The sequence below is a fragment of the Antennarius striatus genome, chromosome 12, assembly GCF_040054535.1.
Source record: "Antennarius striatus isolate MH-2024 chromosome 12, ASM4005453v1, whole genome shotgun sequence".
Taxonomy (NCBI): domain Eukaryota; kingdom Metazoa; phylum Chordata; class Actinopteri; order Lophiiformes; family Antennariidae; genus Antennarius; species Antennarius striatus.
Window position 1 is genome coordinate 11,442,691 of NC_090787.1, and position 21,627 is coordinate 11,464,317.

At 39.0% G+C, this 21,627-nt stretch overlaps 1 protein-coding gene across 1 annotated transcript in view; it reads left to right on the plus strand.

The window, feature by feature from the left end:
* The window catches only part of LOC137604563 (ephrin type-A receptor 6-like), a 143,298-nt gene that overhangs the window by 44,489 nt on the left and 77,182 nt on the right, over positions 1 to 21,627 (plus strand). The window contains exon 3 of the mRNA XM_068328391.1: positions 1,858 to 2,521. Coding sequence (XP_068184492.1) covers positions 1,858 to 2,521 — 664 coding nt within the window. The remainder of the gene's footprint in view (positions 1 to 1,857; positions 2,522 to 21,627) is intronic.

Here is a 21,627-nt window from a genome sequence, read left to right on the forward strand (position 1 = left end):
ACGAGAAGTGGCAATAGAGTTTCTGACTGGGTTTTTCAACAGAATCTTAGATAGTGAGAAGATGCCTGAGGAATGGAGAAGTGTGCTGGTGCCAAATTTTTAAGAACAAAGGGGGATGTGCAAAGCTGTGGCAACTACAGAGGAATAAACCTGATGAGCCATGCAATGAATTTATGGGAAAGAGTAGTTAAAGCTAGACTAAGGGCAGAAGTGAGCATTTGTTAGCAGCAGTGTAGTATCATGCCAAAAAAAGAGTACTACAGATGCAGTATTTGCTTTGAGGATGTTGATAGAGAAGTACAGAGAAGGCCAGAGGGAGCTGCATTGTGTTTTTGTAGAGCTGGAGAAAGCTTATGATGGGGTGCCCAGAGAGGAACTGTGGTATTGTATGAGGAAGTCTGGAGTGTCAGAGAAGTATGTCAGCCGCAGTAAGACCGAGTACATACTGTATGTGTCAATGAGAGGGACCCAAGTGGAAGAGTGAGGTTACAGGGAGAAGAGATCAACAAGGTGAAGGATTTTAAGTACTTAGGGTCAACAGTCCAAAGCAATGGAGAGTGTGGAAAAGAGGTGAAGAAGCATGTATGGGCAGGATGGAACAGATGGAGAAAAGTGTCAGGAGTGATGTGTGATAAGAATTTCAGCTAAAATGAAAGGAAAGGTGTACAAAACTGTGGTTAGACAAGCGATGTTGTTTGGTCTAGAGACAGTGCCACTGAGGAAAAAACAGGAGACAGAGCTGGAGGTAGCAGAGATGAAGATGCTGAGGTCCTCTTTGGGAGTGACCAGGATGGATAGGATCAGGAATGAGTACATCAGAGGGACAGCAAGTGTTAGAGGTTTTCGGGATAAAGTCAGAGAGACCAGACTGAGATGGTTTGGACGTGTCCAGAGGAGAGATAGTGAATGTATTGGTAGAAGGATACTGAGTTTTGAACTGCCAGGCTGGATGCCTAGAGGAAGACCAAAGAGGAGGTTTATGGACGTAGTGAAAGAGGACACGAAGGTAGTTGGTGTGAGAGAAGAGGATGCAGAAGACAGGGTTAGATGGAGGCAACTGATTCATTGTGGCGATCCCTGAATGGAAAAGCCAAAAAGAGAAGAAGAAAGAAGATTCCTGATCATATGTAATGTAAAGAGACCAGATGAAAAATTGATTGGGTCGGCAAAATGTTCTGTTTGTACTAGTGGGAGTGAATCTATAGGGAGAATGGATCAAAAGCACATCGTAGACAACACAGTTGCATATTCTTTTCTGTCCTCTTGGGTCTTGGCCCTTTGCTGGGAGTTCTTCTCATGTTATCAGGCTACCATCATCTTGAGTTATAGTATCTACATATTTATACAATGGGTTTATGGATATCAATATGCAGACAGAAATTTACAAATTTTTGGGATCAACTTCACAAACTTGCTTTGCATTTAGAGATTTAACAGATTCACATATCAGATGAGACAAAAAGAGGACCCAAATACTGCTGTACACAAATATATTTGAAAACAGTGTTATCATAATATATCCGTGCAAAAACAAATCCCTCAAGGATTCATTGACCCCACAGTTCATAGTTTGGATCTGACAGCAACCCATACCATCTGTATTTTCCTCACCTGTGACTGAAACTGAACATTAACTAAAAGTTACCTAATGTTGTTTCAAGTGCTATAGTCAGAACAAATTTTCAATTTAATCCCAACTCATAAAATGAGAGGTGATCTTTTAACTTTATTTTTCACATAAAGAAAACCCTGTTACCTGCTGGGCCACCAATAGGACTTTGATCATTAAAATTAATCACTTTTTTCTATTCTTTCTTCTTCTTACCCCCCACCCCCTTCTTTTTATTCCCTTTTTAGTGGGACGCCATCACAGAGATGGATGAGCACAATCGGCCCATCCATACTTTCCAGGTTTGCAATGTGATGGAGCCCAACCAGAACAACTGGCTTCGTTCAAACTGGATCTTTCGACAAGCTGCACAAAAGGTCTATGTGGAGCTCCGTTTCACACTGCGTGACTGCAACTCTATCCCATGGGTATCTGGCACCTGCAAAGAGACATTCAACCTCTTCTACCACGAGACTGACGAGGCTCATGGAGTAAAATTCAAGCCCCCACAATACACCAAGATTGACACCATTGCGGCGGATGAGAGTTTCACTCAGATGGATCTCGGAGATCGTATCCTCAAGCTCAACACAGAAGTACGTGAGGTGGGGCCTATGACCAGGAAGGGCTTCTACTTGGCATTCCAGGACATCGGCGCTTGCATTGCCTTAGTTTCAGTACGGGTGTACTATAAGAAATGTCCATTCACACTGAGGAACCTGGCCTCATTTCCAGACACAGTGCCTCGAGTGGACTCTTCCTCATTAGTGGAGGTGAGGGGGGTATGTATTGACCATGCTGAAGAAAGAGACACACCCAAATTGTTCTGTGGAGCTGATGGAGACTGGTTGGTTCCTTTGGGAAGATGCGTCTGTAGCATTGGGTATGAAGAGATCGATGGTGCATGTATTGGTGAGTTTTCCAATCTTTTTGTACTTAATTCTGTTTTTCATTCATCAAGGTAGCCCCTGGTGAGGATAAAGCCTAACTGACACTTGTAATACTCAAAAAAACATTTGTCAATGAAACTCTGGCTCCGGTTCAGGGAGTGAACCTTGTCAGGCATAATGTATGCTCCAGAGAATTTGTGTAGTTATGTTACAAGTCTTAAACATCAATTGACCTTTTTTTCTTTTTTTGTCTTTTTTTAAATTTGTTTTTTTGTCTGATGGACAGCTGATAGGCTTTGTTTCCAATTAAAACACATTTTCATTGTGGCAACTATACTTTTTAGCAAATAGCTGTACACTGCCAGTTAATTTATAATACTATAGACTTTATTTCATACACAGAAGTACACAGTGGTCACAATGTTGTGATCAGGATTTCTGTCTATATAATCAGTGTCCATAAAAACTGAAAACAGCTCTGTTGTTATTTTATATTTAAATGCATCTTTCTCATGTAATTTTACTGCATATCCTTAATTTCACAGTTTTCTGTCTCTCCTATCTTTACATCTATGTATGAATGATAGAGCCGAATGAAGATGAATGAGGTTGGTTATATAATGTCTGTAGGGATTTATTTCTATTTAGGTCATGCATTTTATCATCAAAGAACCATAATAGACAACTTTTATGTTAGTAGCTGCCCATCTTTCTGTACGGTGGTCCATTATGCCATAAACTTTGGTATATGTTTATACTCACTCTCCTGTTGTCCTCTCATACATCAAAGCAAGTTTCATCTTCTCTCCTCTTCTACTCTTGCTCTTTGTTAGCCATCATTTTTTCCTCCTGCTTTCTCACTTAATAGTTGTGGACAAGTCACTGCACAGTAAAAAAAAATCTGATGTGAGGGGATTCAGGTATTTGGGATTTTTAGAATGATCCCAAAGAGATTCTCTGATTTGGTATGTGTAAAGTATTGTTCTACCTTTTCTGCTGGTGAGCTGTAGTCCATCTTTTGCTGACTACCTGTCCTAAACATGGTGATGCTGTATGTTTGGGTGTGTTTGGTTGAGCTATGCCATAACAGGTTGTCAGAACGTATCAAAAACTTCAGCTGTAGAATTATCTGAGACATTTGCGTTTGTATTTACTTTACATACACACACACACACACACACACACACACACACACACACACACACACACACACACACACACACACACACACACACACACACACACACACACACAAAGAAGTAAGTGTGTACATGATTATACCTACATGTTGTATGTTCTTGAGTATATCAGTTGTCTCCACCTGGGGCTGCCTTGGTGTGACAGATTACCTCGCATGGCTGGGCAGCAGTTTGATCCTCAACCCTCTGATATGAGCTTTCGGTTATCATTCTTAAGAACCCTTACTGTGAATGATATGGTACAGAAAAACATACCCTCATGAAAGTCCATCATCTTTTCCAGCCACAGACAGGACAGATGTCAGGTCAACTGGTGTACACCTGCCATCTACAATAGAATAAGTTGTTTACCGATAAACCGGCAAATAAGCTAGTGTTGCATTCACTGACTGAACTTGATCTTATTGTAACCCTAAAGTGTAACAGCATACCATCATTTGAACAACATCTGCAAGTACGGAACTGTCGTGATGATCATTATTGGATAGCATCCTCCTTCCAGTTATCTATTCCACAAACTACACTTTGCTTTCAGGCCTGCTCATTGCTCTTCTACCACCATTCAGAACAAGATGTTCTTTTACAGTTGATTACAATTCATCTTGTGTCACAGGTCGGATAGGTTTCCCAGCTGCACTCACAGATGTTTTGCAATCAGTAGACCAGGGGTCAAACTGCAGCTGTGATTGGAGCTGGACTGTACCAAAAATGATTATTTCATGCATGACTGTCGCTCTAGAATTTTTCCCTATATTCACATTCCCAAAAGAAGTTATTTTCATAATTTTCAAACTTGCTTATTTATTTGTCTGGTGGCAGAATTACAAAAAAAATACAGTCCTGTGTTTGTAACATGAATTCAGGGATAAACCATTAAATTGGGAACAGGTATCATTTCCACATGTAGGACTGTAACCTCCTGAATATAAATTAATATTTTGACCTTATTATAGATCAATATAAAAATTTCTTCGCTTTTTTTAATAAAGATTCTTTCATATTTTTGGAAGGTTTAACTGAAAAGTGGGTGAGCAAGCTGGAGAGTGTCAACAAAACAGCCAATGGGGGGAATAAATTATCTCAGTTACCTGCTAAAGAACATATTAAAACATTAACTTGTGTGAACAAGTCTATAGGAAGGGGCCACACAACTGAAATGGTGTGAATTCAAATGAAGCACTTTTCAGGTACATACACATACATTCTGGTAATTTGTTATGCATCGTGACATATGGAGCAGAGGAGAGAAGGATGCAAAAATTTAACATGATAGTTTTGTTTATCTGTAATCCAACTTCACATCCTGCAAACTGTTATCGGCTCTAACCATCATATATTTGATAGTGTTTGCAGAATTGTACATCACAGAAACATTTAATCTTGGCCTTGCTGAAGGTATGTGCTCCCAAGTGCCCTTCTCGCTGTTTATGCTTTAATTGTTGTGTCACAGAACAAGCTTCGAAATGTTAAACTCACCCTCCAGGACTTGGAGAAAAACAGATTTCAAATTGGGTTTGCCTCAGAGGTAGGTTGAAATTTATCTTCATGCTTTTTTTTTAATAATAGAGATAAACATGTGATGTGGTATAATCTAGTACGTTATAACTGCTGAAGGGGTTCATATACAGTGGTACCTCTACTTATGAAATTAATTGGTTCTGGAAGAAATATCCTAGGTAGAAAATTTTGTAAGTAGTGACGCATTTTCCATGCAAATCCCCAAATCCGTTCCAAGCCCCCCAAAAGTCAGACATAATGTTTTATAAACCATAAAAATACATCAAAATATGTAACAAAAAAATGTTACAATTAGATTATTACACAATAAATGAGAGTTGTACATAATGTAAAAAGCAAACAACGCAGAATACAAATGTTGGTCATTTACCTTTTAACTGTTATCCTCATTGTTTTTTGTCCTCTTTGGTTCATGCACTCTTGCCCCACCATGTCGAACAACAGAGTGAATTCCAGTCCTCCTTTTGAACTTCTCCAACCACCCACCCGATCCCTTAAACTCCATAAACTTCCTTTTGTTTTAATAACGTGGCGATTATAGATGCATTACGGCCATATTCTTTGGCGAGATCAACTAAACGCGTCCCTTTTTCATGCTTTTCTATTATCTCTTGCTTTGTATGGACAAAAAAACTCTTTTCTTTTTCTTTTCTTTTCCTCTTTTCTCCGTCACTTTCTTGGGGTCCATAGCGAATACTCAAAAAGTTAATATATTTGTGCAAAACTATCAGAACACTTCATGGGTCGAGGGCCGAATAACGAGGACGCTGCATAGACATCTATCTAGCTACACATAGAGATCCAACTTAGCCAACGGGATGCCAGGATGCTAGGTAATAGCCAATAGCAGAGCAGCTATAAGAATGTTGCGTTCAGGAACCTTTGGTAGCTGCGAGTATCAGCCCATACTGTATTTTTACCTTTTGTAACTAAAAATTTCTTTCATAACTAGAGGTAATATTTTCCTGTTGAGGTTTGCAAGTAGAAAATTTTGTGTGTAGAGGCACCACTGTAGAGGTACCACTGTATATGGCCTAAGCTAAATATTTAGGGGAGAACACTTACATTCATTCAGTGTCACAACCGCTTCATCTGGTGTCGCAGGGAGCTGGAGCCTATCCCAGGTGACTGAGGGCGTGAGGCGGGGGAAACTCTGGGTATGACACCAGTTAATGAAGTGGATTTTTTTTTTGCTCCTCAGTGCACCATGGAGCCACTCAGAGACACAAACAAACACGCACACACACACTCAGATCTATGGTCAATTTGGGACCAGCCAATTAACCTGAAGTGCATGTTTTTGGAGGTGGGAGGAAGCTGGAGAACCCGGAGAGAACCCACGCAGACATTGGGAGAATATGCAAACTCCGCAAAGAGCGGGACTCGAACCTGGAACCTCCTTGCTGTGCGGCGAGAGCGCTACCCACTGTGCCATCGTGCCACCTTTTACACTTACATAAAAATGTGAATTGGCATTTGCTTGTCTTTATGTATCAAATGGTCAAAACAAATTGATCCGTCAGTTGCAGAACTGAAAATTTTGGTGTTCACAAAAGCAAGCAAACACAACAATGTCTCACCTATAAGCATCATTATCAACCCCATAGATGGCAATAAAAGAGCTCTTTCTACCTTCATACCTTTCACTCCTCACTCTCTAAGAAGTTGATTTCGTAGTCGGGTTAAGGTTTAGCCCTTTGGGCAATGTGGTAGAATTTTACTGCAATGTCAGCCCTGAAATACAGCCTTTGCTCCTTGTTCCAGGATTCAAACAAGCCTTGTTATGAAAAGCTTTCACTGAAGGTACCGCTGGAACACCTTGGGCACTGAGGGAGAGAGAATGGGGTGACTGGCTAAGCCAGTGCCTCGATCCCCAGATAATAGCTGCCTTATGATTTAAATGTTTCTGCTGCCTAACTACACTAGAGTAAAATAACAGGTTTTCCCAGACTGTAGTTTCAGTAAAATATGACTAGTGAGTAGTAATTTAAAGACACATTTCTGATTTTCCTCTAAACGCTTTTGTGGGTATTAATAGTGTATCATAGTGCATTCAAAAGGCTTCATAACTACACACATAAACAGATGCAACACTTTATGAAGTCGTATAATATTACAGATGCGGCTAATAATTAAATATCTTTGCTTGTTCTAAATGAGGTGGCTATTGACTGTAACTTCATTATGACTACTCCTCAACTGAGCTATTCAGGACTGATATCATGCAGTTGTATTTGATGTAGTATTAGATTGTATCATTATACAGCATGTGCAAAGTGGGTACACACTGGGTTGGGTACACACTGATACAGCTAAGACTAGAATTTCACTATTGACAGAATACTGTGTGCTGCCACCAAGGCAGTTTGGTCCAGACTGCACACAATCACAGATACCACCTACTGAAACTGTGCAAGAAAAGTCATCAAGATCTATGATCCAGAACATCTAAGAAAATTTAGAAAAAAACAAACGCAACAGTGATTGAGAAAATGAAAAAAAAAATCTGAGCTGCTCTTATCCACATCCATCCCAAGTCCCATGCTCTTGAGTTTCAAAGAAGTTGCCCCCATGGTTTTTGCAAACGTCTTCTGTCATAACAACCAACAAACAAACAAATGAAAAACAGACGACACTGTGTGTGGCTGGGCTAACAATAGCCCTACTAACAGATGTTTCATCTGTCATGTTCATCCAGACTGACTGGCACCTTCGTCAGTCCAGCAAATATTTTCTAATTTCACAGGAGTTCATAATTCTAAAATAAAAAATACTGTGATCACAGTAGCTGATTGTGGCAAAAGCATGTGCCAAGGCTGGCAGGCAAGTTGTCACAAAGCAGGCTACTGATTATACATTTATTGTACTTTTTTCTGTTTTTTGTGAGTTCTTTTTGTTTCGAACAAACTGATTTGACTGAGCTTTGAGGTCCTGCTGTCCTGTTGGTGCTTTCTTGTTTAGGTGCCACATGCATTCAAGAGACTTCATACAGCTTATACAGTTATACAAGGTGAACTGACTTAGATGCTACTTTTGCTCATAATCTATTTTCAGCAAAATAAGGAAGGTTATAAATGATAGCAAATAAAACTTGGATGTTGTGTTGTTTACTATTTTATGTTTTTGACACACAACACACAATCTTTTCTTGCTCGCAGTGGATTCAGGCTATATGCACCACACACCCACATATGCACACACATATTCAATCTCTCACTCACCCCTGTCTTGCTCCCATTCCACCTTTCTGATTGTAAGACAATCGGGCTGATGCTGCATTCTACGGCATGTCTTATGTTTGTTAGTCTCTGTGGAAGAGCTCTGCAGTGCTATGAATAATGTAATCACATTATGTTTCTGTGTGTTTATTTATATGTGCGTATTAGTTGCCTGGTGCTATTTGTTTTTTACCGGCCCAAAGTGTTTCTCTTCTGTGTTGGGTCAAAGCAGTAAATAAGTGCAATCTATTTATGTTCTAAAGCAAGGTTGCATGAAACACACAAAATAACAGCTCTCCTCCTCCTATTAAAGACTGAATGCCCCAAAGGAGCTAAAAAATAAGTGTGCTATGACAATTTATTACAGGACTCGTAACATTTAAAAGTCCATTCAGATTAAAAGAGGCAAACAATTTAATGGGCAAAAAAGAAACATAAAACTGGACTATATTTTATGTATGAAAAAAAGTTACTAGTTAATGTGTTATTTTGAGATCACAATTAATAATGCAACTATTTTGAAATCGAATGTTCCCGTTTAATGTTTTCATCAGAAACATGAGAAAGTTGTGATAATGTTTGCTGCCTTGCCAGTATAAACATCCTTAAGAAAGTTTCACCTGTATGGCATTTTCAATTATAGAAAGAAGACAGTCAGACAACAATTACAGCACATATCCTTCAACATGTCAGCCGGCCAAATGAAATGTCTCACCCACAGACACACACACAAGAAGAATTCCCCGGTAAGGACGCACCTAATTAATAACTTGAGAAACACGACAGACGGTAGCACTTTCCAAATCAGCTAGCATCATGGTCAACAACAACAAACAGCACACGCAAAGCCAAAATCCACTTAAGCATTTGCAACTGAGTGGTAATGTGAGAGACAACATTTTGCTCTTACAGAACATTCTTTAACAAGGAGACCCACCAGGGGGCTGAGGCTGGCATCAGCAACAGAGCTGTTTACAGATGGGCCACGCTGCAGGGAGACACTGTGACATTTCCGAAAAGGATAGTTTTAGTTTAACAGGCATGGTCCTTCAGGCTTAATTAGGAGTGTCTGGAGAGGAAGAGAGAACAGAGCAGTGGTGTATGTGTGTGTGCTAGAAGTGGATGGTAGATAGATAAACTTAACCCCACTTCAATCAGAATCAACACACATAGTTCTAAAGGGCATCTCTCTTGTTAAGGGCAGAAACAGTGCGCAGCCTTCTTTAGGTTGTGTGAAGGCAACTCCTCCCGGTTTCGAGACATTCTTTCTCATTACATGATCAATGCTTCTTAGTAAATGAGAACATTTCTCCTCAGACGTCAACAAATTTAAAGTTGGCATAATTTTAAGTCACAGTCCAATGTACTTTGCTCAACTGCAAATGCACACCTGAAAAAAATATGTCTGAACCTGAATGTAGTGCTTTTGATTGCATTTGCTTTTGCAGCTCAATACAATTTAATATTTATAATGCCAACTTTTTGGTAAATATGTTTACCCTGAGTTGTCATTAAGCTCAATGAACCCCTGAAAGGCATGGTGTTTCCCTGCCAAAGGCTAATCCTTTGTCACTCGTAAAATCTTATTAACATTTCATTAGACATGATTCTAAATAAAAACATTTTATAATCACATATGAATCATGTATGTGTCGTGGATTTAGTTTTAGTTTTCCCTCCTGTCCTCTGTATCCTTGTTTCATCCACTCCAGTGTTTGGCATGTGGGTCCTAACCATATCCATAACAGTATTCTTTATCATAAAATTTGTCTAAAATGGATTAAAGAAAAAATGCACATGATAGTTTTAACTTTGTCAGGAAAGTTAACACCAAGATTAACTTTCTTCATTAAAGGTGTACATTTATTTCCAGTATTTCAGAATGAATTAGACCTTGTGTGATACAATTAGCATCCAATTATTGTCATTTCACATGGAGCCAAAGACTGATCATTCTCGACACTGCAAATATTCAGTGTTACCCAGGAATTCTATGTTTGTGATAATAGAAATTGCACTAATGCAAACAACTTGAAACCCAGAATAATAATTTTAGCATTGTGTTTATTTTAGCTGTTTAAGGCAGTGGTGGCCACTGTCACCACTCTATTACCTTCAAAATTCTAATTAAACAGAAGATTTAATTAAATGATTTATTTTTATTTTTTTGCTTTATGCCTTAAATGAATGTTCAGTTCAGTCAACTTAAAATGTATTTTGCAAAGGAAAAGACTGACATGTTCCTTACATATTAATGTTTTCCTGCATGCAGATATATGTTGCAGGGATTGGAGAGCGAAAACCAACTCCCATTCTCACTATTTTTACATGATAGCAGTCTTCAAACTCAACTTCAAATCCAAAATGTGTTTTTTTTGTAAGATAAGGTTGTCTTCTCATCCTGCACACTTAAACTCTATTCACTGCGTGTGAATCTGTGATGGATGTTGGCCGTGTAGGGATCGACATGTTCCAAAGTGAAAAAAATAGTTGCCATCTGGAGCAGGCCAGAGGTCAGAGATGGTGTCTTAGTGAGAAGAGAATTTACATCTTCCTATCCAGATAGATTTTTCTACTAGCTGCCACTGACTCCCTCCTACTGCAGTTTGTTGAATATAGGGTTGACTTTTCTATAGTTTTTTTATGGACAGAAATGAAGGCTATTCATGGATGCTAATCATATACATATAGGTCAGTATACGTTCAAATAATCAATTAATCAACTTTCTCATAAATGACACGACTGAAATCATCCCGTCTATAGCCGCTTTTTCACTTGGCAGCTCACGGGTGTCGCTGGAGCCTATCCCAGCTTCTCACGAGCAAGAGGCAGGGTACACCATGGACATGTCGCCAATGCATCGCGGATATCCTACCTTTGTTTTCCAATTTAGATTATACCTTAATATCACATTTACTTTGATTGATAGGACTTTATCTTTCACTTTCTCGCTTTACATCTGTCACTTGAGCATTAGAGGCTCTCGTGTTTTCGTTTTTCAAGCTGTAATTGAGAACAAATGTAGACTGGGAACATGTTTAATTGGAGTTATCAAGCTGGGGGGTGGGTTTGTCAGGGACCTAGAGATCTCCTCTTTGCATTTTAACAGTTTAGGGAATAAATTATGCAGATCGCACTTTTTGCAAGTCCTAGTTGAGATGTGAACTTGCTGTGACTTTTGCTTGGCTTTTTCCCCCTCTTCACTGAGAGTTACTTCAAAGCTGCAAAGTGATCAAAGACAGTTGGAGAAAAAAATTCCCAAAAGTCTCAGCACCCTGCATACATACATACAGCTTCTGCCTGTCTCAATGCTGCATTCTCCCTCAGAAAACAAAAGCAAGCATCAATGTCTGAGTTTTTCCTTTTTTTGCTTTGTTGAGAAGTGTCATGTCAGAATTGCAACATTTCAATTGATTTCCCTTTTTCTGCATATGTATGTGCTCTATTTTAATCCATAAGCCAACAGACTGAATACAGCATGACATGGCCCAGATAAGACATCACAGACCTGGATTGAAGGGCAGGTCTGTCACATGAAAGCACATTTTAGAAGTAAGAGACAGCTCCTCTGGAGTAAAAAAATAAGTTTAAAAAAAAAAGGGGGGGGGGGTCATTGGAAGTTCAGAATCAACAATGGCTTGTTTTTTAAGTGGTAATTTGTTTGTCTTGCAGATATGATGTAAAAAAAAATCCAACACCCTGGTGTCCAATAATTAAAGCATACACATGTTTCATCTGCCATGTAAAAACATGAATCATTTATAAGCAGGCCTCTTTGGGGAGGGGACTGGAAATGTGGTCTTGAAAGTTGTTCTAATTAAGATATCACTATCCAGATTTTCCTCATAGGTAAAGTGCATTAGCAGGCTAGAATCTGGCTTACGTGGTTACCCATATATTATAAAATGTACTATGTATGCTTTGATGGTTATATAGACCTCTGAATTTATGTGCGACTGTTCTTGCGTTTAGTTCATAAACACTTATACATTCTTTTCATTGCACAACGTAACTTAAGTTTACATTGCAGTAAGTTATGCTACACACAAAAACCTAAATTGCATATTCAGGACATCCTGTATCAGTCTATACATTCTTTGTTTATCATCAATGTGTTTTATTGTGGCCTATTGTTATGACCCAATGGATCATTTATTGTTATGTATGTGTTGTGTTGCAGTGTCTCCTCTCTCCTTGGTTTGTGTGTGTGTGGGGTTTTTTCAATGAGTCAATTAGGAGCAGGTGGTGTTCTTTCATTGGCTGGGTCGCGTGATTGCTGCCGCACGATTGGTCAGGGGGGGGGTCCCCTGACCTATTTGAACAGCCCGCCGACTGCACTCTGTCTCCTCTCCAGCCTTCCCACCGCCAGGAAACGCCAGCTTGCTGAAACCATTGTTATAGTTGTAACGTAGCGATCCGTTAGTTTGTAAGTTTTTGTGTAAACTAAAGCTGACCTTGTAAATATGTGTAAATAACTGACAGACAATTTGAGCTGTTGGTAGGAGGGAGAAGCCATTTTCTTTCAACCCTTTTCTCCTGTTTTAAGTTTAATAGGTAGGCTAGTAACTTGTTATTTATTTCCCTTTTCTTTTGTTAGGAAGGTAGCGTTGATTTAGGATATTTTTTGTTTGTTATGTTGGCACCTGTTCTCCCTCTGAGAAAAATTAAACTGCTCTCTTTTTGTTGAACTTGGCTTACTGTTGGCTTACTGTTGTCGCTGGCCTTTCCTGTGGTGAGAAGAGGGGGGAGCGCACAAGCATGTTGTGTCCAAGGTTCCCCTAGACCGGGGGCATAACACTATCTATGTTTTTATATACTGGTGCACAAACAGGGAGCCCTGAGCTTTATCAGAGCTGTCAGGGCATTTTTACATTAATGAAGAACCTAGATCTCCATTTTCTGTCTGTTATGTTAATAAAAGTAGCATTTAGTTTCACTGCTTGCAATTTAGTATGCCTCAGTATTTAGCCTAATGGCATCTTTTAAACAACAGCAACAAAAGGTACTGTTTGATGAAGCCTGAATTTATGTTCAAATGAGCCATTGAGGAGATAGTCTATTCAAAAATGTTTTGTTCTTATTTTCATCTAGAGGGAACCCTGACAATTAAATGAAATTCTTTTCTTTCCATTTCATATTATGCCATTTGACAAAAAAATGTGAATCTAGTTAAACATTTTCAGAAATGTCCCCAATGTTTCCCTCACCCTACTCCCCTATTTCCTCATACAAGCAGCACCAATGCAGAAAATGAGCCAATGACCCCAGGGTGCAAAAAGCTTTAACCAGCAGTAGGTGTCTCTCAATCTGCCGGACTGCAAAAGCCAAGCTTGTTAGTCACGCTGATGGAATTGTAACCACGTACACTCTTTCCTACTCACACATACACACTCACACACACACACCATGGGGCACTTTACAAGTGCCCCATGGATAAACTTAATCCAGCTATTGAATTGAGTAAGCAGAGATAGGAGAACTGGGTCAGTTCTAGAGAAGACTGTGGTGTGAAACTGGTCGCCTCAAGCTGGATTGAGGTCTGAACTTTGGCTGACCCACCAATATGTGCAAAGTTGAATGAAAGCTCTGAATTTTCTGCATGAAATCTGTATGATTTAAGGCTGACGACTTTATTTATCAGCACTAAAACTTGTATTTCGTTAAAGTAATGGCGCTTAAGGCATGAGTAAAATGTTGAGATTAAATGGAGAGGGGAGGAACTATGTGTCGATAAAAAGGAAAATGATAGTGGGGGAAGAATGAAGGAACACCAAATGATGAATGCACAAAGCCAGTGTGTAGTGCATGCTGTACATAATTTACTTTTCTGTATGCTATTAGTAATTCAGAAAGAGGGTTCTAGAGTAAGTTCCATTTCCTGTATAATAAGAGGTTGTAATTTAAGTTTTAGTGCCTGGCCACAAATCAGCTGAACATTCAAATATTGCCTTTAGTGGAGCTGTGCAGTCAAATGGATGGCTCATCTCAAATTTGAATAATAAAGTGGTGTTTTATGGCACTGTAAAGGCCAACAGTTACAGCAACAAAAGACCGCTCTGCAGTGCTATATATTTGTGTTCTGCATGTGTGGGACGTGCTTGTTTATGTGCTTGTATGTGTGAATATGAATTTGAAAGAATGAAGAGCACGTACATATGGGTAGTCTATGATGACAGTATGCAGTATATGTGTGTTTATGGGGCTGGGAATATGTGAATCTCACATGTATGTGTTTTATGCGCATGTTTCTTGTCTGTAATCTGTACTTTGGGTTAGTCCGTGCACTCTTGTGGTTACGCATCCTTATTATCTATCACCAGCTGCAGCTAGTAAGCAACCCGTCCCACTCAAACTGATGTATGCTTATTGAATAGCCAGAGGCAAAGACTGGAGAGCTGATTTATAAACCAATGCAGCTTGTTTTATGGTGGATTGATCGGTCTTCATCTCATCAGTGAGGCATTCTCCTTGTCTTTATTCAGAGTGGCAGCAGGTAATAAATGTATGACTGCAAAAGAGAGCAATGAAAGTTATTAGACTGCTTAGTCTTTTCTGACATTCATACATAACATTGCATTTCAGACATGACAGGTTAGAAAACGGGAAAACACAATAATCCGAGGCTTACACTCAAGGTTTAGTCAAAATTATGTTTTGGTTGTCCATGGAAACGTGAAGGTTCAAATGATGCATGAATTATCATCAGGGGTGTAACGTACAGTAAGTTCTACTTCTGATTACAATGTTCCTGCAAACTTTAATAAAGTATTGTAGTAGCAACAAAACGATAACAATGTGATGTGCAATGCCAGTGCTTCATTGTGCAGCTTTTCTGCTTTCCACTGATTGCTGTCTACAACCCTTTTGACCAGCAGTGCTGTTGTTCCAATATACAGTACACACTAACACATTGTCAAATATTCCAAAAAGGGTACTTTTGGGAAATCACCAGTTCATGCTTGTTTATTTCGAGGCTTATTTGCAAGATGTAACCTTGACTATGCACTGAAACCAACCCTGCAGGACTCTAACTCATCTTGGACCCCTTACAATCAGGACAGGCCTCATTTTAGAGTAAATGAATAATACCTTTATTGCCATGTGCATGATAAAGTTGAGGAATATGAGTCCTCGGTGGTTCAGTCTCACCGTGGTATAATCATATTTTAAGAGAGGAGATAAAGCTGTGAATAGTATTGGAAATTCCAGCTGTAGAGCCCAGACACAGATGTTGATATGATGGATATGATGAACTGGATGTGCATGGAGTGGCGGAGGCCTTCGAGGATGTCACACTTAAATGACACAGAGCGTAGACCTTCAGTGTCTCATCCTTGTCACAGGATGTAACACACCAGTCATGAGCCTCTGCCCCTCTGAACCCACTGATACTTATCACGTAAGTGATCACTGGCTTTCACAGTTTCACCAATCAACTCAGTACTTCAGGCTGCAGGTGACATTAAACATGGTCTACTCTTTGTTTGTGAACTTCTCGGTATTGATTTGGAGATATATGCAAGTTACGCAGCCTTGTTGTTATGTACTGTTGAATCAAACCTCTTTTCTGGAACAATGAACATTTCAAGCAGAAGTCCTTCAGGGAATAGTAATGATTGTTCCAGGTATTTGTTGATCAATTCGGTATTATGAAACAGAGTTATCCTCATCATACACCTAAACAAAAATGAAAATATACAATATTTGGGTATTTTTTGTGTTTGTGAGATCATAATTCATGATCCATTCAGGTCTGCTGCACATTAAATGGCTCAGGCTTCCCCAGCATCTGTTAATTCCCAATAATGGATACCTCATTGGCCATTATTAGGTACATCTGTAATACATTAACTCATTACTAATTACATTTTTTTCCGCGAATGCAAATTTGTAATCATGAAAGTGGAAAATGTCGACTTCAGCTGCAGTACATGATTTATCTGTCTGGCCCAGGGATGTTTCGTCTAAGTGTGCATGACCACGAGGCTTGGAATAAGTTTGTTAAAGGAGCCCCTTCCTCCTGAGTGTTAGCAGCATCAGGACAGGATCATAGACTGTGATTAACATTATGTGAGTGTCAGGGCATTTAAAGACCCAAGTGTGTCTGACCCTAACCTCCACAGCTGCCATCTGTTTCCTGTCCCACACACAGACACACACACACACACTGAGAAATTTGCTACTGTTCATATTGCTGTACTGACATCTTGCTTTCCTTTCTTTCTCATCTGACAATGGACAAATAAGAAAAGGCAGTTGTAAGTTTACAAAAAAAAACTAATTATAAACTTAAATACCTGTTGTTAAAGGTTTGCTGGGATTGGGACCCATCCTGCTAATAGGTGGTTCATCACAAGATTAACACATATAGTTAAATTACTCAAATGATATAAAAATGGTTAAATTACACAAATATTGCTTATGCAGTATTTTTTGGTCTTAAATGATGACCTTTAACCTGGTCCTATAGCTGGGTGCGGGGATCTATTGAGGCTTTTTGATTTGCATTAACAGCCATTTTGACCACTAGCTTTTTCGTCAATTCCTCCAAGTTTTCAGGTTCTCCTTTTTCTTTTTGGCTCAAAACCAACACTGATGTCATTAGTCTCTAACAGATCTGTAATGGACATGGTTATAGATGCATCAAAAAGTTAAGCACCTTGAGTGCTGCTAAATTTAATTATCTCCTCAATGCAGGAAAACTCCCAACTAGATGACGTCATTAAGGAGCACAGATATGAAACAGTGAAAATGTGATGTTTGTTTCAACAGTTATTTAAAATATTTGTGGGAGACCTCATGTATTTATCAAGTGATTCTGTTGTGAGTGAGATGCGCAAATATCTGGAAAGCTCACTGGCACCATGGATGTGTTGTCATTTTTTCTGTTTGTCTGTGTTTTGTTTTCCACTCAGCGTCATCCTTTTCATGTATTTACATCAGTGGACAAACATTATTAAAGAGTCTTTCTCTGCACTCTACCCAGACCACATCATGACAACAACATGTAATGTTGACCTGCATGTGTGAGCAGACAACATCCAAACCTGAATGTCCCAATGATGATGAAACTCCATCAGTTGAGCGATTAGGCAACTTGTGTCATTCTAAGTCACTCTGCTGATCTCTACCTGCTTGTCCTCTTCTTCCGTTATTGTCCTATTTAGAGATCCATATCATCAGTAGTATAAATTCCCATCCAGACATTGCACAAATGATAATATAATAATTTTACTTTCCTAAAGGTGTCATTATTCATTTGAGACTAGACTAAACAGCGGCATTTCTGCCAAGTGAAAGCCTAGTACTTCTCTTTGATTTATAGACTTTTAAGCACCTTCCTTATGCAGACAGAAAAAAATATTTCAGCACGTACAATTTAGAGGAATATTTTCTAATGCACACAAAGGGAATCAGTGGTTGGATGAATGGTAGCAGTAGTGGTTTCAGTGTCAGTGCTCATGTTTTCATAGTATTAATAGTCTGGGAAGACTCAAATCTTTTTTTTTTGCTATATGCCATTCTTGTTCCTAGCAAAAAAAAGATTACTAATAGAAAAATAATTAACAAACTGTTTTCATTTGCACATTCACATCTGTCTCGCACAAAAGTTGGACTCATAAAATCACCATTAAAAATACATAATATTGTAATACCCTGGTTATTTACTATAACTGCAGTGGAGAAAACAGGCTTTATCACACGTTGCTCATCTCTTTACACAGGAACTCCGAACACAGACACAACTCCTGCTCATAAATAACTCAGTAGCTCTTGCTCCCTTTTACCAAATCTTGGGAACTTCCCAACAGCCAAACACCTGCACAGTCTAAGGCACAGGGCAACATCACAATGACATTCTGCATTAACACAAGTTATCACAAGACAAGTGTTGGAGATGGGTGAGTGCAGCGGTGCTGTTCGGTGGATGTTGTGGCGGAAAGGGAACTGCAGTGGTCAGATGTGGCATGTTCGTATCTCCGAATGTTTGTTAGTCCAATGTTTGTATCTAAAGGTTTACCTGTACTCTGTATAGATGTCCACAGTTTCTTTTTATTTGCTGGGTTTCTTACAAATCATGAAAGAAAGAAATGAGTTTATGCTTCCCTTTTTCACATGCTATGCCGTGAATGGAGACAAGTTTTCTCATGTGTGCAGTATTCACTGAGATAAGGTTTTCACAAGGTAACATGTTACCTCAGAAGAAGTTGGACTATTTTTTACAAACATGCCTGAGGAAATGAAGGAACACCCATATGTAACTGAAGGGCTTCTGAAGACAGCATGAATATATCAAATACTTTTTGAACGTATCATATGCCATCACCAATATCAATTGAAACCCAATTACAGGTCTGGCTTTAAAAGAGATTTAATTCCACATTATGCATCCGTAGTCCACACAGCTTTTTTTTTTGTTTGTTATATTTTTGGTGAGCATTGTATTGCCCACATCTAAGATCATCTCAAACAAAACGCTTGGGAGTGAGTATTGCAGAACTTAAATCTGACTTTCTCTCATTTCTAAGCAATCACACAGATGTCTAGCCGTCCAGAACCTGCCATGTTGAAGGCTGAGCAGCCCACACACACTCACTATTCGGATTTGTCTGTCTGATTGTTCTGTCAGTGGGACTGGATGTCAGAGAGAAGGAATCTATTACAGGATCGATTTTGCTATGCAATTAGGTGGCAATGGGCATTTCTCATTTCACTTTTCTCTCTGTACCAGTCGTCTCTCGGGTGTTTTGAGGAAGGGATAAAGTGATATACTATGGTGGCTGGCAGAGGAATAGAAAACAGGAAGGATTATCGGAAGGGGAGAATAATGTATGGAAGCACATAAAATGAATGTAAAAGCGGCTGTTGCTGATGAAAACGAACGTGAGCCACACACATTAAATTACTAATTTTACTTAATAATTAAGATTGTCTTGACGGTTTTTACTCCACTTTAAAGGACAGAAGTTTTTACTGTCTAAAAACTTCAGCCGTGTTCAGACTGCCAGCGCAAATCTAATTTTGATATTTTCATATCATTTCGGATTTTTTCTAAGCTTGGGCAGAAAACACATGAATAAATAAAACACATGGAATATGAAATCTCATCCCAGTGATGGCATTGTCTTGGAACTCCAGTCAAATCAGATCCTTCCAGATATTGTTTTTACCACTCCGCCTGCTCAAATTTCACATTTCAAAGAAGCTTTGTACCATCTGCAGCGCAGCACGCAACGATGACAGCAAACCAGCAGTTATGGAATATCAGAGCTGCTGAGCAGCATCATTGAGAACAACAGCTCTGTGTGGTCTGCTCTGTAACATGACAGCACAATTGTTTGGAAAACGAGATGATTGAACTGCATTTTTCATGCTTCTATGTAGTAATGCCTAGCTTACATAGCTACTGTCTGCTGAGTTGTTACCGCAACAACCTATGCAAATACAGTATGCTGGTGATGGCTAGAGAGACAAATTATTGAAGTTATCACTTAGAAGTAACAATGTGTAGAACAAACTAATCTGATTTGCCTGCAGCCTGAACAAAGTCTTGTTGAATGAGTCAGATTTCTCCATTGCTGAATAACATCGCTGAGAAATAAAAAAAAATAATAAGAAAAATAGATGAATGCAATATTCTGGTTGGACTGAGACTAAATGCTCACAAGCATTTTTTTTTTGTATGATTGATGTCATTTGTGGCTGTTGTTGCTTTTGATCACACAAGCTGAGAGTGATGTGCTTCTTGTTGTGCTATTACACAGATAATTCCTAGGTGAGCTTGATTAAAATCTGAACACCAAGTATCCCTCGTCGTGTATAACTACTGCTCATTGTTGAAATAAATAAGTTATCATAGCTCAGGTTGTGCCACTGGCTGCATCTTGCAGAGTCTTACTTTGCTAAATGTTTCCATTTTCCAATGTTCCATTTTTATAAATTTTTAAAGGGTAAAAAATGTAGAAAATTACATAAAGTCAGCCCCTAAACCGTAAACACATGTACAATAGAGACAGGAGGTAAAAAGAACAGCCTCATTCTTAAATATGTCCTGTTTGAGATTGAACCAGAATAAATCACCGTATATTTAATCAATGTTTTTGATTGTTTTCCTTTTTTTTCCACACATATGAGCTTTGCCTGTCTATCCCCATAAAGGGCTCAGACAGTTCAAAGACTCTTTGAAGACTATGTTAAAGAAAATGATCAAACCAAGTGGCTGTATGGAGGATTTATCTGATTTTGTGTCTACATAGCCCTACCTAACGACACTGAAGAGTTTTTTTTTTTTAAGTGCACATTCAAGAAGAGGCCCGGCAGAGAGATTTAATGAAGCTTCCTCTCCTTGCTAATTAAAATCTTCCTCTGCCCCACTCTGTCATTAAGCAACATCTTAACAGAGAAGAAGGAGGAGAGATGGCTGACAGTTTTCTTTTTCAGATCTCCTGCAGTACCAGGTGTCTTTGTGTGGGCAGTAGATGGAGGGTATAGATACAGAATGTATGGTATGACTGTTTGACTGTATGCACACAAGAGGCTGAAGATTTCCCAGTATTTTTTTATTTTTTTTCATTTTAATGTAACGTTGGGGAATGTGGAGGGATTCTGATATCAAACACAGGCAAAGGAAAAATGTTCTTAAAAAAACACAATACTCATTCTTCTCCACACCCTCTATGTGCCTGTGGATAAGCTAATGGGCTGCAGCCACATCCTCTGACATGAACCATTTTTCTAATGTGTTTGAACTGCTGGAGGACTCCACTGGGGTTTAATTGCAAGGAAAATGCACAGATATGTACTTAATTAAATTCTTTTCCTGAGCTTTTTGTCTTAAATTTGCATTTTAGTTAGAGTTTAGATTTAGTTGAGTAGGTTGTGATTTACTGAAGAATTCTTCAGTTCTTTTATACTGTAGCTGTTTCTATGTGTATTTTATGTACTGGAGTCTCGGGGTGACTCAAGGGAGTCATTTGGCTCAGGTAACCTGGTGGAGAAATGCACATTCAAGAACTTTTAGATGCTCTCGGTACACTTGATTTTGGAATGCTATACCTCAGATAGATGGGAGTATTTCACCGCAGAGCACTGGGACTGGATTATCATACTGGCTTTTAGCTGCATTACACCTGCATTTTGGCGAAGACACTAAACTCAAATTGACTAGAAAGCTGTACCCTCCAATATGAAA